The sequence below is a fragment of the Protopterus annectens genome, chromosome 13.part0 (assembly GCF_019279795.1).
Source record: "Protopterus annectens isolate FY-2018-M chromosome 13.part0, PAN1.0, whole genome shotgun sequence".
In the NCBI taxonomy this organism is placed as follows: domain Eukaryota; kingdom Metazoa; phylum Chordata; order Ceratodontiformes; family Protopteridae; genus Protopterus; species Protopterus annectens.
In genome coordinates, this window is record NC_056747.1 from 1,183,563,369 (window position 1) to 1,183,578,711 (window position 15,343).

The 15,343-nt window shown below is 41.5% G+C and overlaps 1 protein-coding gene across 1 annotated transcript in view; it reads left to right on the plus strand.

Annotated features, from left to right (window-relative positions):
- Positions 1 to 15,343, plus strand: part of CDC27 (cell division cycle 27) — a 2,763,676-nt gene that overhangs the window by 943,844 nt on the left and 1,804,489 nt on the right. The window contains exon 13 of the mRNA XM_044055179.1: positions 7,751 to 7,865. Coding sequence (XP_043911114.1) covers positions 7,751 to 7,865 — 115 coding nt within the window. The remainder of the gene's footprint in view (positions 1 to 7,750; positions 7,866 to 15,343) is intronic.

The window sequence follows — 15,343 nt, forward strand, 5'->3', positions numbered from 1 at the left end:
TTTTTGCTACTCCTCAAAACAACAAGTGCCCGATTTCTTCACTCTCTTTCCCCTTCCAGGCCAACCTCTGAGAGACTCTCTAACCCAGGATTGGCCCGGGGACTTCTGCGCTTTTCCTCCTTTTCCCTTGATTCCACAAGTCATTCAGAAAGCCACCGTTTTGAGAGCCGAGTTGATCCTCATTGCCCCATATTGGCCTCGACAAATTTGGTTTCCGTCCCTGCATCGTCACCTTCTGGTGCAGCCCTGGCATCTGGACCCAGTTCGGATCTCTTGATCCATCAATCGGGTCAGCAGCACCGGGCCATTCATTCTCTCAACCTCACTGCTTGGTTGCTCCACTTCCTACCCTAGCCAGGCTACCGATGATTTCGGACTCAGTCAGAGACATTTTAGTCTCCTCCTTGAAGTCGTCCACTAGGACTGTTTATGCTAGCAAGTGGCGACGTTTTTCTATTTGGGCGAATTCCAGAAATATTGACCCCTTTACTGCGCCTGTACATTCAGTTTTAGATTTCCTGGCGGAGGTTTTTCATTCAGGATCCTCGTCATCTACAGTCAAAGTACAACTGGCTGCTATTTCTAAGTATCATGTTGGCCTGCATGACAATAACATTGTCTCATAGGTTATGCAAGGCCTTTCTGAGAGGAGTTTTCCTCCTAAAACCACCTATAAAGCATCCTCCTCCGTAATGGGATCTAAACTTAATGTTGGCATCCTTGATGCTTCCTCCCTTCGAACCGTCTGCTTCATGTTCTTTAAAGTTATTGACCTGGAAAACTATATTTTTACTGGCTGTCACTTCTGCAAGAAGGGTTTCCGAAATTCAAGCTCTCTGCATTTCGTTCCCCTTATTTGGTTTTTCATAAGGACAGGGTATCATTAAGAACTAACCCTTCCTTTCTCCCCAAAGTCGTATCTCAAACCAACATTAACCAATCTATAGACCTACCAGTCTTTTTCCCAAACTATTCCGACAGAGCTGAACAGAAACTGCATTTTTTGGATGTCCATCGTCAGCTCAGGTACTATTTGCATAGAACTAAACAATTCAGAAAATCGGACCAATTATTTGTCTCCTATGCAGAAAACAGAATAGGTCTTCCAGTATCTAAAGTGACCTTATCCAGATGGTTGACTTCCACTATTTCCTATGTCTACTCTCTCAGGGGCAAACAGCTATCTTCTAAGCCTAAAGCACACTCTACCAGGAGTCTATCCACTTCTACAGCTTTTCAGGATAGACTACCCATTGATACCATTTGTGCAGCAGCTACTTGGGCTACGCCCCATACCTTTGTCTCTCATTACAAGTTGGACTTGGCCTCCAGAGATAGGGCCAGTTTTGGTTCCACAGTTCTCAAGAGTCTGTTCCATTGAGCCACCCGGGATACAGGTGCTAGGGACGCGGTCCCATCCAGCAAGAATGAAGGCGAGATTGACAACTTAACATTTAGAAGTTATGTACCTACCATAACGTTCCATGTTAGTTGTCTTCTCTCGCCTTCTTTCTTGCGTCCCTCCCTCCTTTCCCTTGGCCTGGACAGATCTTGGAGAGTTCCTATTAGATTGTTTCCTCTAGTACGTTGTTAGGAGGATTTCTTTTAGGAACCATTGTTCCTAATTCTGTTAGGATAGTCTTTAGCAAGGTTAGTTAGCTGCCAAACGAGATCTGAGGTAGTTCTGCCTTGCATCATGGGATATAGGGTTGCCTCGAGCTGGTAAAAGGAGTTCTCGAGCTAAAGCAAGTGCCGAGTCGGAGCTGAGGATCGGCTCCGAACCCTTCCAGCAAGAAAGAAGGCGAGAGAAGACAACTAACATGGAACGTTATGGTAGGTACATAACTTCTAATTTCAGCTCATTATAACACAGAACCTCCCCTCTTCTCTCATCCACTGCTCAAGCAGTTCCTCAGAGGGGCCAACAATTTAAGACCACCCAGGAGAGCTCCAACTCCGGCCTGGGACCTTAACTTTGTATTGAAGAAACTCATTCTCCCTCCTTTCGAGCCTGCTGCTACTGCAGATTTAAAATTTCTTTCTTGGAAAATAGCTTTCCTTTTAGCAATCACTTCGCTAGAACGGTATCTGAATTACAGGCCCTTATGGCAGTGGAACCTTTCATCTTTAATACGGACAGGGTGTCCCTCAGAACCAGTCCCTGTTTCATGCCCAAGGTGGTATCCAATGTGGCTCTTAATCAGTCCATCCATTTGCCAACATTCTTTCCTAAGCCACGGAACAAAGGGGAATGGATACTGCACTCCTAAGATGTGCATAGACAACTTAGATTGTACTTGGACAGGAATAAACCTCAAAGGAAACCTGAACAACTGCTGGTGGCATTTGCTGCAGGGACAGAGTGGAAGGCTTTTTCAAAGCAAACCATTTCTAAATGGATAGGCCATTGCATTCATTTCTGCTATAAGCACCGTGGAAAACCTATCCCACAGGGGATCAGACCCGACTCAACCAGGGCCGCATCTACCTCTACAGCCTTTCTCAGAGGCGTCCCTACCAGGGACATCCTAGAAGCTGCTACCTCGATTTCTGTAGATACTTTCACCAAGCATTACCATTTGCCAATTTTCTCTACGTCCAGAGCTGGCTTTGCCAATGCAGTCTTGCAGAGCTTTATAGCTGGTCCTAATGCTACCTGAATTCCTCCTCCCATCCTTTGCTTTGGGAATCTATCCAAATGTGATGACTGCAACAGTGAAACATGAAGAACATAGTACAGTTGTGTACACTTATAAATGTAGTTGTTCGAGTGTATTCACTGTTGCAGTCCTGGTTACCCTCCCTCCAGCCCCCTGTCTTCTTTTGGCTATACCTCTACTCTCCTTTACTATGCTTAAAAGCTTTTTGGTGTATTTGTTTTTTTGTTGGAGGTATAACCTGGTATTTTTATATATTTAATTACTTCCCATTAGGGGTGCACCTGACATCTGGGACAAGAAAAAGCGATGTAATGGCATCGGCTGCATGTTTTATACCCCTGATGACCTGACGTCACTGAAGAAGAGAGAGCAACCTATGTAGGACCCAATAGTTTGTTAATCAGGCCAACTAAGGGCTACTGCAAGCAGATAACCCAAGTGTGTTGACTGCAACAGTGCATACACTCGAAAATTTACATTTATGGTATGTGTAGACAACTGTACTTTCCCATTATGGGGGCACCTGACATCTGGGGCAAGAAAAACTGATGTAATGGCCTCGGCTGCATGCTTTATATCCCTGGCTACCTGACATGGAAGACGAGACAGCAACCGACGCAGGACCCAAGACTTTGATAATCAGGCCTACTGAGGATTACTGCAAGCGGATAACCCAAATGTGATGACTGCAACAGTGAATCCACTCGAACATCTACATTTATGGTAAGTGTGCAGAAGTGTACTTTTTACATTCCATCAGAGAAGAATTCATTGGCAGATTCCCTGAGCAAATGCCAGGGAGGACTCAAGTGGAAGTTGAACAGAGGTCTTCCTACAGATAGTCTATCAGCGGGGTACTTCTAAGATGGATCTCTTTGCCTTAAAACAAAACAGATTTTTGAAGAATTCTATACCTATAAGCTTGGAGAGTTGATGTTATGACTTCTTTCTGGAAAAGGACATTGCTTTACACCTTAGACAAACCAAAAAATCTTACTTATGACTCCTTTGTAGCCCAAACATCGGTCCTCTTTTTCTTTTGTTTGAAGCAGGGCAGTCACCACAAGTTATTTCACTGGATGGAAATGCTCACACAGCAGAAGGGCTCTAATTCATCTAGCTCTCAGGAGACTGAATTTTAACCTTCTGGATGATCAGATTTTAATAGCTACTCGGTATCAGTTTTTAAATGACTTGCTACAAATATTACAGGAGATAAAGGAGCCTGCTTAAAATCTTATGTTTCTAAACGGAAGAGATTTTTTTATTTATTTTTTTTTTTGCTACAAAAAGAATCAGGACTCTCAAATGGGTATTCGTCTCATTTTGCCGTACTTATGTAGGTGCTCAGTTCAAGCCTGGCATATTCTTCCATAAAAGCCACATCTATCAGCCATTTCTGCCTGCCATCCTTTTGATCCACCTTTGGTTTACTTTTTGAGGTTGAGCACTTTTTAAAAGTTGTTCTACACCTCTGGCCTAAAGAATCCATCCTTCTCCCTTGGGACCTGATTTATGTCTTGGAAAAGTTGCCTCCCCTACTGTTAAGTTTTCTACTTTGGCGACGATCCTGCTAGTAGCCTCTACTTCTGCCAAAAGGGTTTTCTGTACTGCAAGTTCCCCTGGGCTCTCTCCCCCTTATTTTGGTTTTCCATAAAGATAGGGTTACACTCAGGAGTAACCCTTATTTTATGCCTGATGTCGTCAGTGAACTGTTTGAACCAAGCTATTACTCTCCCTAGCCTTTTCCCTTCCCTCAAAACAAGGGAAAATCTTGCATTCTGTAGATGCTCATGGACAACTTGCCAATTCTATCTTGATAAAAAGTTGAGTTCTCCCTGTTTGTAGTCAAGCCATTTCCAAATGGATTTCTTCTGCCCTTCCCTTTTGTTTGTTTCATGCTGAGAGAGCCTTTAGGCTTGGTCAAAGCATGCTTCATCAGAGGTTTTGCTTTTTCTGGCTCTTTTTTTTTTTTTCCAGTAATCTTGATTCAAGGAGATGCTAATTGGTCCTCTGTACACTATTACTAAGCATTACAAAGTTGATACCATTTCTAGGGCTAGAGCTGCATTTGCTTGGATCATCTTACAGGTAATGTTAAATAACATTTGTATTCCCTCATTCCTTCTCTCTGGGCTTTAAGAAAGCTTTGGGTGTCTTCTCGCCTTTTGTTCATATTTCATGTCCAGTGTGGTCAAGTAAAAAAAGACACCTTAATAACTTAGTACTTTAATGCTTCTGATATTAGAAATCCTCCATGATGGGGTCTTAAGGTTGCTCGTTCTTCCTCTCCTAATTTGTAAATTTTTTTTCAAAAGCTCCAGGGCTAAGAGGTATGTTTGAGTGATCACAAGAAGGTCATAGTACAGTTTTGTAAGAAATTATTCTAAGAGTTTGTCCTACTGATCAATATTGTATCTCTTCCTCCTTCCACCTTTTTTTGTCCTATTTTCTGTTTTCCACAAACCAAACAATACCGAAGACTCCAAAAAATCAAGAAGCAAGCACGAATAATTCCACCAGAGAAAGTGGTCTAAAAAACACTAAAAATTCACAACGCACTACAGAAATATTCTTTTATTCGCACATATAGGATTTTGTCCCGTACCAAACAGAATTTCATCAGGTAAAATGATTTCTTAACCTGCATTTTTAAAAAACTAATGAACCAATGAGATTGCCTCCATTATACATGCCCTCTTCTTATTACCAATAAAAACCGTCACATATATTCAAGCCAATACGCATTCATCATTTGTCCAATCGCATGTAGATACTACTGGCCATTGGACATCTTAGTATCAAAAAATTAACCAATCATTTTTTTTTTTTTGAAACATATTCATCCATAAATTTAAAACGCGAGAAATGTAACGTAATTTGTTTACAAAAACACTCTGTTCCAAGACTCTTAATACATTTCAAATACAAAGATAAAATATAAAATATCAAAAAACAGTTCCATCATATTTAACCAACCAGTAGAAAATTTTATATATTATTAATATTGTTTACATGGTCAGAAGTTGATTTGACCAATAAGATCTTAATAAAATGGCTTTTATCCAATCATATGACTCTTTGGAGCAAAACTATATGCATGAATATTAAAATTAAACTGTTCAACATTGCCAAAGATCATATAATCCTATTAGATCACAATCGGCTAATAGGCCACTTCAGCTCAAACCACAAATCGCAACATGAAATTCATTTGTGTACACAATTTGTTAGAAATCTGCTGAGTGGCAATTGCTGAAAGTTTGATTATCCCATTGGATACACTTCCACCAGTGAGAAAGCTTATCCGACACCAGCCGCTAATCATAGCGTAACATTCACAACCTTACTGTGAATGCGACTGATCAGCATTGCAAAAGAGGTTAATAGTCCAACGCTAAAATGTTTTAACACATAAATTCTTGCAAAAATGGCTTGTACCCCATCGCAAGGTTTATCGGCACAAAACAATGTACATAAAATATGACATTTAGATAATACTACAAAATTGGGAATTTGTACACATATTAGATCACATTCAACTAGTTGAGGCATATTCAGCCTCAACTACTAATCGCAACATATTCTTCATTGTTATGCATAACTTACTAAGATACGGCTGAATGGCATTTGCCAAAAATGTAAAACTCTCCGTGGTTAAATTTCCACTAATGAAAGGGCTAATTTGCCTGCAACCACCAGTCACAGTGTAAAGTTCACAGTATAACTGTGTGCTCGTCTGACCGACATTGCCTAAAAATTAACATTCTGGTTGGATCATGTTCCCGCAATAGAAATACATATAAAAGTTAAACCACCAATCCCAACCTGACCTAACCTTCACAACCTTATCATACACAACAACCACACTCCTATAAATTTTCATGCATGAAAAACAATTGCTAATATAAAATTGCATTCTTTAGATGCTCATAGACAACTTACCAATTTTATCTTTATAAAAAGTTAGGTGCTCCCTGTTTGTAGTCAGGCCATTTCCAAATGGATCTCTTCTGAATTTTCCTTTTGTTCATTTCATGCTAAGAGAGCTTTTAGGCTTGGTCAAAGCATGCTTCATCAGAGCTTTTGCTTTTTCTGGTGATTTATTTTTCCAGTAATCTTGATTCAAGGAGCTGCTAATTGGTCCTCTGTACACTATTACTAAGCATCACAAAGTTGATGCCATTTCTAGGGCTAGAGCTGAATTTACTTGGATCACCTTACAGGTAATCTTATATACCAGGTGTATTCCTCATTCCCTCTCCCTGGGCTTTAAGAAAACTTTGGGTGTCTTCTCGCCTTTTGTTCATATTTCATGTTCAGTATGGTCAAGTAAAAAATGGCACCTTAATAACTTAGTACTTACATGCTTCTGATATTAGAAATCCTCCACGATGGGTCTTAAGATTGTTTGCTCGTTCTTCCTCTCCTAGTTTGTAATTTTTTTTCAAAAGCTCCAGGGCTAAGAGGTATGTTTGAGTGATCACAAGAAAGACATAGTACAGTTTTGTAAGAAATTATTATAAGAGTTTGTCCTACTGATCACTGTTGTGATATTGTATCTCACCCTCCTTCCACCTGTTTTGTATTATTTTGTATTTTGACTGAGGGGGTATGCTATTCCTCCTCCCTTCTTTTGGTTAACATGTTCTTTTTGGTGACCACTTGTCTTTGTTGACTTTTTGGGTCTGGAGCAAGAAAGTTCTGAAGTACTGTACCTCATGTCCTTGGGGCACTTGCATCATACATCAGACTTGTGGCACAAGAGGAAGACACTTCTGTTTCAGTATCCTGAGCAGATGTACAGATATCCATAATGGGATATCCTAGTAATTAGTACTACAATAGTGAACAGTCAGTCATTTACTGTGGATTTTTTGTACAATTATACTGTATCTGAAGTTAAACTCATTCTTATGTTACTGTGATCTGTGGCTGTGCCCTTATCCTGCATTGCAGACATGACCTGATTAACTCCTTATGACTGACTTAATCATTAAAATGACCTTTGAAGGACACATGACTTTGCTAAAATTCCACATGTGTATATACTTTTGTAGAGTAAACTATACATATTTCTTCTTTTACAGCTTTGGCATTTTACCACTTGAAACACCAAGCCCAGGAGATGGGTCTTACTTACAAAATTATACAAACTCTTGTTCTGTAATTGATTTGTCATCCAGTGGAGGACCTACTAAAAAGGTATGTAGTACCAGAAATAGGCCAATATAATTGGAAAGAGTATAAGGAATTACCACCTAGGTGTTCTGTCTTTGTGCTTAAAAGAAAGTATGTAAAAATGACCTTTTGAAAGAAAATCTGCTGTGTTTTATCAAGCTTAGGTGTTTTCTCTACTTTGTTGTGCCTGACTAATCAGGAAATGTAAGCAAATACCTTTTCAGTTTTTGCTTCAGATTTTGAAAGTGTTGCCACACCACACTTAGTTTCTGAAGTAGTAATTGCTGATCATATGACTCTTTCAACAGTAGAAACATATGAACACATTTAAGTTTTATGTGCAGTATGGTTAAGTTAAAAAAAAAAATTAACTTAAGTCTTTGATTAATGCTTCTGATGTTGGCGATCCTCCACAAGAAGTCTTAGACCGTTTTTCTTCCCTCATAGTTTGTAATTTTTTTTCAAAAGCTCTCGGGCTAAGAGGTACTTTTCCTCCTCTGGCGTACACTGTTAAAAAATGATCCACACCAGGAGATTGTGCCTGCCCTTAGTCTTGTACTTTTCTGCCACTGATTCATTCCAAATCTCGAGTCGGGACCTACACTAAGACTAGTCTTTACTGTTGAAATATAACACGCTTTTGTAAGATGTACAGTTTTCCTTACTACGTCCTGCCATGGATAGCCATATGTCAGACTAGCATACCAAAGCCCTTGTCCCTTCCATGCACCCATAAGTCAGATGTGTATCATAATTCCAAAGCATAAAGTACATAAGTGATGTGCAAACTCAAAACCCTCAGTTTCCATTCCATCAGTCTGAACAGTGTTTCATGTTTGGTTTGTCATACACCTAGGTTCAAACTGCCAAGTCTCAGGAATAGAAGTACCCCATTGGGGACCCTTCATTTTAGCTGTATTTGTTGGAGGTAAAAGTCATGCAGAAAGGGGAAATATAATTGTGCGAAGCAGATTCTTAAGGACAGACAAGTGCATTTTTTGTTTAGGTGTGGAATAAAATTATAACGAGTATTGTGTTTGCCAGGCCTTCATTCCTAAGACCTTGTGTTTGCCAGGCCTTCATTCCTAAGACCTTGTGCAGTCCTCTCTCTCTCCTCTCTCTGTATATCTTGAAAATCAGCACCTTAAGCTTCTTGCTCAAGGTAACATGGCTTTGGAATCTCCCTGTCCGGATGTCCATCCCATTTTAAAGAAATTGAAATTGGAGACTTCTACTGTCCAGCCCCTACAGGGCGTCGTCTTGTGTCTGAGATCACGGACACTCCTATTCAGCAGTTCGCCTCTGCTGTTATAACCTGTTGGAGGCAGATTTGGGGCAGGCTTGTTTGCACATCTGTTGATTGAGGATAAGAAGCCCAACCTTAGCTGGTAATTTCAGAAGGGCCTTGGGGGATTCCATGGGTTCTTGTATAGGAAGAAGTCATGGGTTCTTTAATAAGGGTACTTCAGGGCTTGGTACCTCCCAAGGTTTGCAAGGGTGGGCATCCTGTTAAAGTGGAAAACCAAGCATATTGCTCCTGTTGCCAAGAACTCCCAGAAAGAATGCAAGTCTTTACTCAAGGTGTTTTTAAAGGCCTCGTCGTTTTAAAGAGCACTTATGGGTTATCAGTCCTTTCTCCTGTAGGTCTTCCTTCTTCCACTCCTGTTAGCAAAAAAAAAAAAAGGCTAGGGAGATGACTAGTACTGATGAAAACGATTTAGATTCTGGGAGGAATCTTTAGCTTATTCTTCCCAGGCTCATCTGCCTTTTGCAGTTAGTTCTGATGAGGACTCTCTCTCCTGATACCTCAGTGGAGGAGCTTTCTTTTGGGGATACTATCCTTAAAATGATTAAACATTTTAAGTAGGAAAAAATTCACATATCTGCCATGTAGAGGAGAGTATAAAAATGTAGCCTTGACGTTCTTTGGAAGGGACTAAATCTTAAGCCAAAAATACCTCTAATGACCGATGCCTAATCACAGCTTGTCTTTAAGTTGTTACAAAACAAGAGTAAGGTTGCGTGAGACCTTAAGCAGATCTTCATTTCCCTTCTTTCTATGATCATCTTCAGGTAGATTCCCCTAGATCTTCTGCAATGCCTCCTGTTCTTGGCATCAGAAATTTCTGTTTCACAAGCCTCTGAGTCTCAACCTCTTGCCCGGGGAAAAAAGACTGGCTTTATAAGGTCCCTGAGGTTCAGAAGTTTCTTTATAGGAATCCCTCTGTCATTTCTCTATCAGCTGACAAACCCACTAAGCTTATTCCTTCTCTTAAAGTCTTGCCAAAAGACAGAGCAGAGCCATGGATAGATATGGAAAAGGGTATATTTTTCTGCAACTTTGGCTTTCATAGCAATCACCTATCGAGTACACATGACCAAATATATGCTCTTCCTTCTTTCCATATTGGGGAATGTCTCAACTGATAATGCTTGACTTTGACAACAAGACTTCAGCTCTTTCTTTACTCAATTCTGCTTCTCAGGTAGCTAGACATTTGTTCAAGTGTAGTTATGATGCAGCTGATACTTCAAGGCATGCTGCATCAGGGTCAGTTATGGATTTTTCTGGCTTAGGCTTTAGTCCCTTCCTAAAAATGTCCAGGCTAAATTTTTATACTTTCCTCTGGATACTCAAAATTTGTTTGGTTCTGAAGCTGCAGACCTCTTTAAAGTGTTAGAGAACAAGAGTAAGGTTATCTGAGACCTTAAGGAGATCATCTTTTCCAAAGTACCAGAGGAGCTATCTTTCCAAAGTTCCTGATTGGTCTCGGGTTGCTATTCAAGGCATCTACCAGGAAAAGACTACAACAACAGGGGTGGGAGGTTGGCATAATGGTTAAGGTGTTTTCCTTACAGACACAAGGTACAGGGTTTGATTCTCACATGGGGTAATTGGCTAGGCTTAAAATGACCCAGAAGGGCAGTTAGCCTAGTACTAATCTATGAACCTTTGAACTAGCCTACTGACCCTTGCATCATCTGGGACAATACTGTGGATCATCAAACAGGCTGTGGCCTGCTTCTCATCTTGGGATCTGTGCTTTTTGCTTCTGATGAGAGAAGCAAAGGAGCATTGTATCCCAGTAGAATGAAGCTTTGATGAGACCAGCACTAGCAGTAGACATGTAGTAGCCATTCATGCGGCTTCCCTCTTTTCATCATTCTTGACAAGCCAATTCTTGGTTTTCAGTAAGTAATAACTTCAGAATGTCTGCATAAACACATAGACCCTGAAAATTTAAGGATGAAGTATCAGATGTTCTTCGTGTTTCACTGTTGCAGTCATTACATTTGGGTAATCTGCTGGCAGGTTGCCCTCAGTCTGCCTGAATTCCAATGTCTTGGGTCCTGCATCGGTTGCTGTCTCCTCTTCCATGACGTCAAGTCATCGGGTATAAAACAGGCAGCCGACGCCATTTTCTTTAGTCTTTCTTGCCGTGCGGTGCTCGAAGTAGAAGCAGTAGCAGTTCGCAAGTGCCGGTCGTCCGACTCCTGAAATTTTCGAATTCAAGTTTCAGAACCGAAGTCTTCACTAAAGCTAAGTACCCCGTTGGGGAAACTTTTTCTTGCTCCATACCAGTAAAAGTTAATAATTGCATTACTTGTGGGAGGCAAATACCTCATAAGGATTTCCATTTATACTGTATTCCTTGCCTAGGCCCTAATCATAACGTGCCTAGCTGTCGGTTTTGTGCTAGATTTAACCAACACACTAAGCGTCTGTATATCTTTGCCTCAAAATATTTTGGAAACCGATTTAACTATCCTGAAATGTCATTTGATAGCAATCCGACTACCGGAGTTCACAAAAAATGCAAAGAAAAGGACAGAGACAGACCGTCAAGGTCCAAAACCGACTAAGCTGCTCCTAAGCCAGTCGCTGGTTCACCGGTACTCAGTGAGGTGCTTTCGCAGCCCCTGATACCCGCTACTTTCGAGTCGCAGGCCTCTACTGAGACCCATGTGGAGTCCGGCATGCCGCGAGATTCTCAAAGTATTGTACCTGCGGATGTCTCTCCCTCGGATGGGTCCAGAGCCACCGAGCAGGCACCGGCTTCTGAGGGTGTATTCAGGCCACAGCATTTTTATATAAAACCGCTGCCAGCTTCAAAAACAAAGACAAAAGCGATTTCTAAAGCTAAAAAAATACGACACATGAACCACGTGCACAGGCCTCTATGCCCAAAAAGCAGATGATCTAAATGACTGAAGACCTAATTACCTTGATCAGGGGTTCCCAACCCCCTCCTGATAAGAGGCCTAGGCAAGACACTGATTATGAATCTTCAGATCAGGTTTCTATTTCTTCTGATTCCTCTTCTGATCAGGAATTTTCTATACCACCCTATGAGGATTCTGATGCAGAGGAATCTATTCCATCTGCATCTCCTCCTGAAGATTATTCCTTTGGAGAAACCTTGCATACTTTGAGGGAGCATTTTCACTGGGAGAGTCAAGATTTCTTAGAATCAAAAAAGAGGCTTAGGGATTTCCTTCTCCCTCAGCATATGCCTTTAGCCATACCTCCTGTTTTAGACATTGTGGATGATGTGTTTTCGGAGTCCAGCTTGACTCCAGACTCCTTACCTCCTGCTCCTAGCAAGCCTAACAGATATTACAGGGTTCCTGACTCTCTCAAATTTTTATTTAGAAGCCCTGCTGCTGACCCTGAAACCATTTCACAGGGTCCAAAAGGTGTTAAGGCCTCAACAGCAAAAAATCCCTACCCCCTCTGACAGAGATTCTAGGGCACTGGATAGATGGGGAAATAAGGTTTATACATCTGCAACCTTGGCAAGTAGGGCCTTTAACTGCCAGTTTCATATACTCAAGTATCAACAACATGTTATGGGATTACTGAAACAGATATTACGTTGATTTCTGAATGTGCTGAAAATAAAGAATTGCAGGAATTATTGCATGCAGCAGAACAAGTTGGAAAGCATACTTTGCAGTGTGGTTTTGATTCCTTAGAGACCTCCTGCAGGGCCGCAGTTACTGGATCTGTGATTAGGAGGCATGCCTGGCTGAAAGAGCAAAATTTGCCTGATCATGTTAAAGCTAAATTGCTGGATGCACCTTTACAGCATGATGCTCTGTTTGGTATTAAGGCAGAAGAGGTTTTAAAGAAAATGGAAGACAAAGCTAAGTCTATGCAAATGTAAAAGACTTCTTACAAGTGTAGCCACCAAGATTCAGTAGACACTGGCCTACAAAAAATTGGTCCTTTCCTGTGTCCGACAGAGCTCCACGTGGCAAATCCAGGCGCCCGAAAGGTTCTAAATACCAGTCACAGGATTCTTGCAGGTCAAAGCAATGGGGTGCTTCTACCTCCAAATCTGGAGGAAATAAAGTGCAACCGTACAGTAAACAGTGTCCGTGACTTCCCTCTGCCATCACCAAGCACTTATATTTTGGCAGCACCCTTAGGGGGGAAAATTAGCACTTTATGCTCAAAATTGGCAGTTAATAACCCAGGACAAGTGGGTGTTAAACATAGTATTTTAGGGAGACAGATTCCACTTCCACACTCTGCCAATTGCAAACGGTTGGCCAGATCTGCCAAACAAATCAATGGGCAGAGGCACAGAAACAAGTTTATTCTCTCATGGATAATGGGAGCTATTCAGCCAGTGCCAGAACAGGAAAAAGGACAAGGGTTTTATTCAGGACTGTTCTTGGTACCCAGAAAAGACGAGGCCGGGCACCCAATACTGGATTTATCAATTTTGAACACATTCCTGGACATACCAAAATTCAAAATGCTAACTTTGCAGCAGCTTCTGCACGTGCTGGGCAAGAATGCTTGGCTGGTGACATTAGACTTAAAAGAGGCATATCTGCATATCCCAGTAAGGGAATCGTGCAGAAGATACCTCCGTTTCAAAGCTGGCTTTATGCATTACCAATTCTCTGCACTGCCCTTTGGCTTATCTACTGTGCCCAGGGTCTTTACTAAGTGCCTGGCACCAGTAATTGCATTTTGCAGACAAAGAAGTATACAACTGTATCCTTACTTGGACGATTGCCTCATTCAGGCAGAGAACAAGGACATTCTTCTTCAGCATCTGGAGTTTGTGAAAAGGCTTCTAACATGCCTAGGGTACAGAATCAATGAAAAGAAATCACAGCTGGTACCCTCTCAAAAGATTACATTCCTGGGTGCAAGCTTGAATACAACTGCTCAGATGGCTTTCCTCACGCCAGACAAACAGGCAACTGACTATTTACTTCAAACAGATGGCAACAAAAACCCAGTTATCTGAAAGACAAACTGCAGGCTTTGGGGTTCATGGCATCCTGCATTCTACTGATTCCATATGCAAGACTACATATGAGGAAACTACAGTGGTACCTAAAAAGTTTTATGGAGTCAACATTTTCAGTCTGTAAACGATGATTCCTCTCATTCCCTGCTTACAACAGGAGTTTCTTTGGTGGGCAAAGGGATGTCACCAAAACATGGGATGGGCTTTCACTCTACCCCCTGCCAGCCAGACCTTAACAAATGCATCAGACTATGCATGGGGGGCCCACCTGGCGGCAAGATGCATTCAGGGCATATGGACCCCAAAACAAATGCTTCTGCATATCAACCAAAAAGAGGGTGTTAGCTGTTCAAAATGCCCTGGCAGCCTTCAAGGACTTACTTCATCCAGGACAACTACTTATAAAGACGACAACACCACGATTATGTGGCACATAAGCAGGAGGACACACACTCATACCCCCTTTGCAGACTAGCCATGGCACTGTGGGACACAGCCTTGACTTACCAAGTACATCTTCAAGCTCAATTCCTGCCAGGAAAGCAAAATATTCTGGCAGACTTAAGCAGAAACCCTATGGACCCTCACGAGTGGAAACTAGATCCACAAGTCTTCAGCATGATAACAGAGAAATGGGGGAGCCCGGGCATAGACCTATTTGCCTCTCCTCGGAATTATCAACTGGACAAATTCTGCACAGGGACTTATCACAGACAAGCATGGAAAGTGGATGCCCTATCCTTCAGTTGGAAAAACCTATCAGTTTACGCCTTTCCTCCTCTGCCTCTTCTTCCCAAGGTCCTACTAAAGGTCAAACAAGAAAAACCAAAGATGATAATAATTGCCCCGGACTGGCCCTGCCAATACTGGTACCCAATCCTAAGGAATATGTCTCGATTCCCAGCTTGGTACTTGCCTCAAATACCTCACTTATGTCTCAGCAAAACAATCAGGTCCTGCACAATTAGCTCCAAACACTGAACTTGGCAGCATGGCTGATCATGTAGTTATTCAAACACCTCTCAGTAAATCTGTGATGGATGTCATTTTGGAAGCCAGAAGGCCTAGTACTAAAAAATCTTATGCTGATAAATGGAAGAGATTCTGTGCTTGGAACCAAGCACAAGGAATTGACACAGCAGAGCCAAATATTTCTCATTTTACAATACTTGACTGAGATGCTTGACAAAGGCCTATATTTTCATCAATAAAAATCCATGCCTCTGCCAT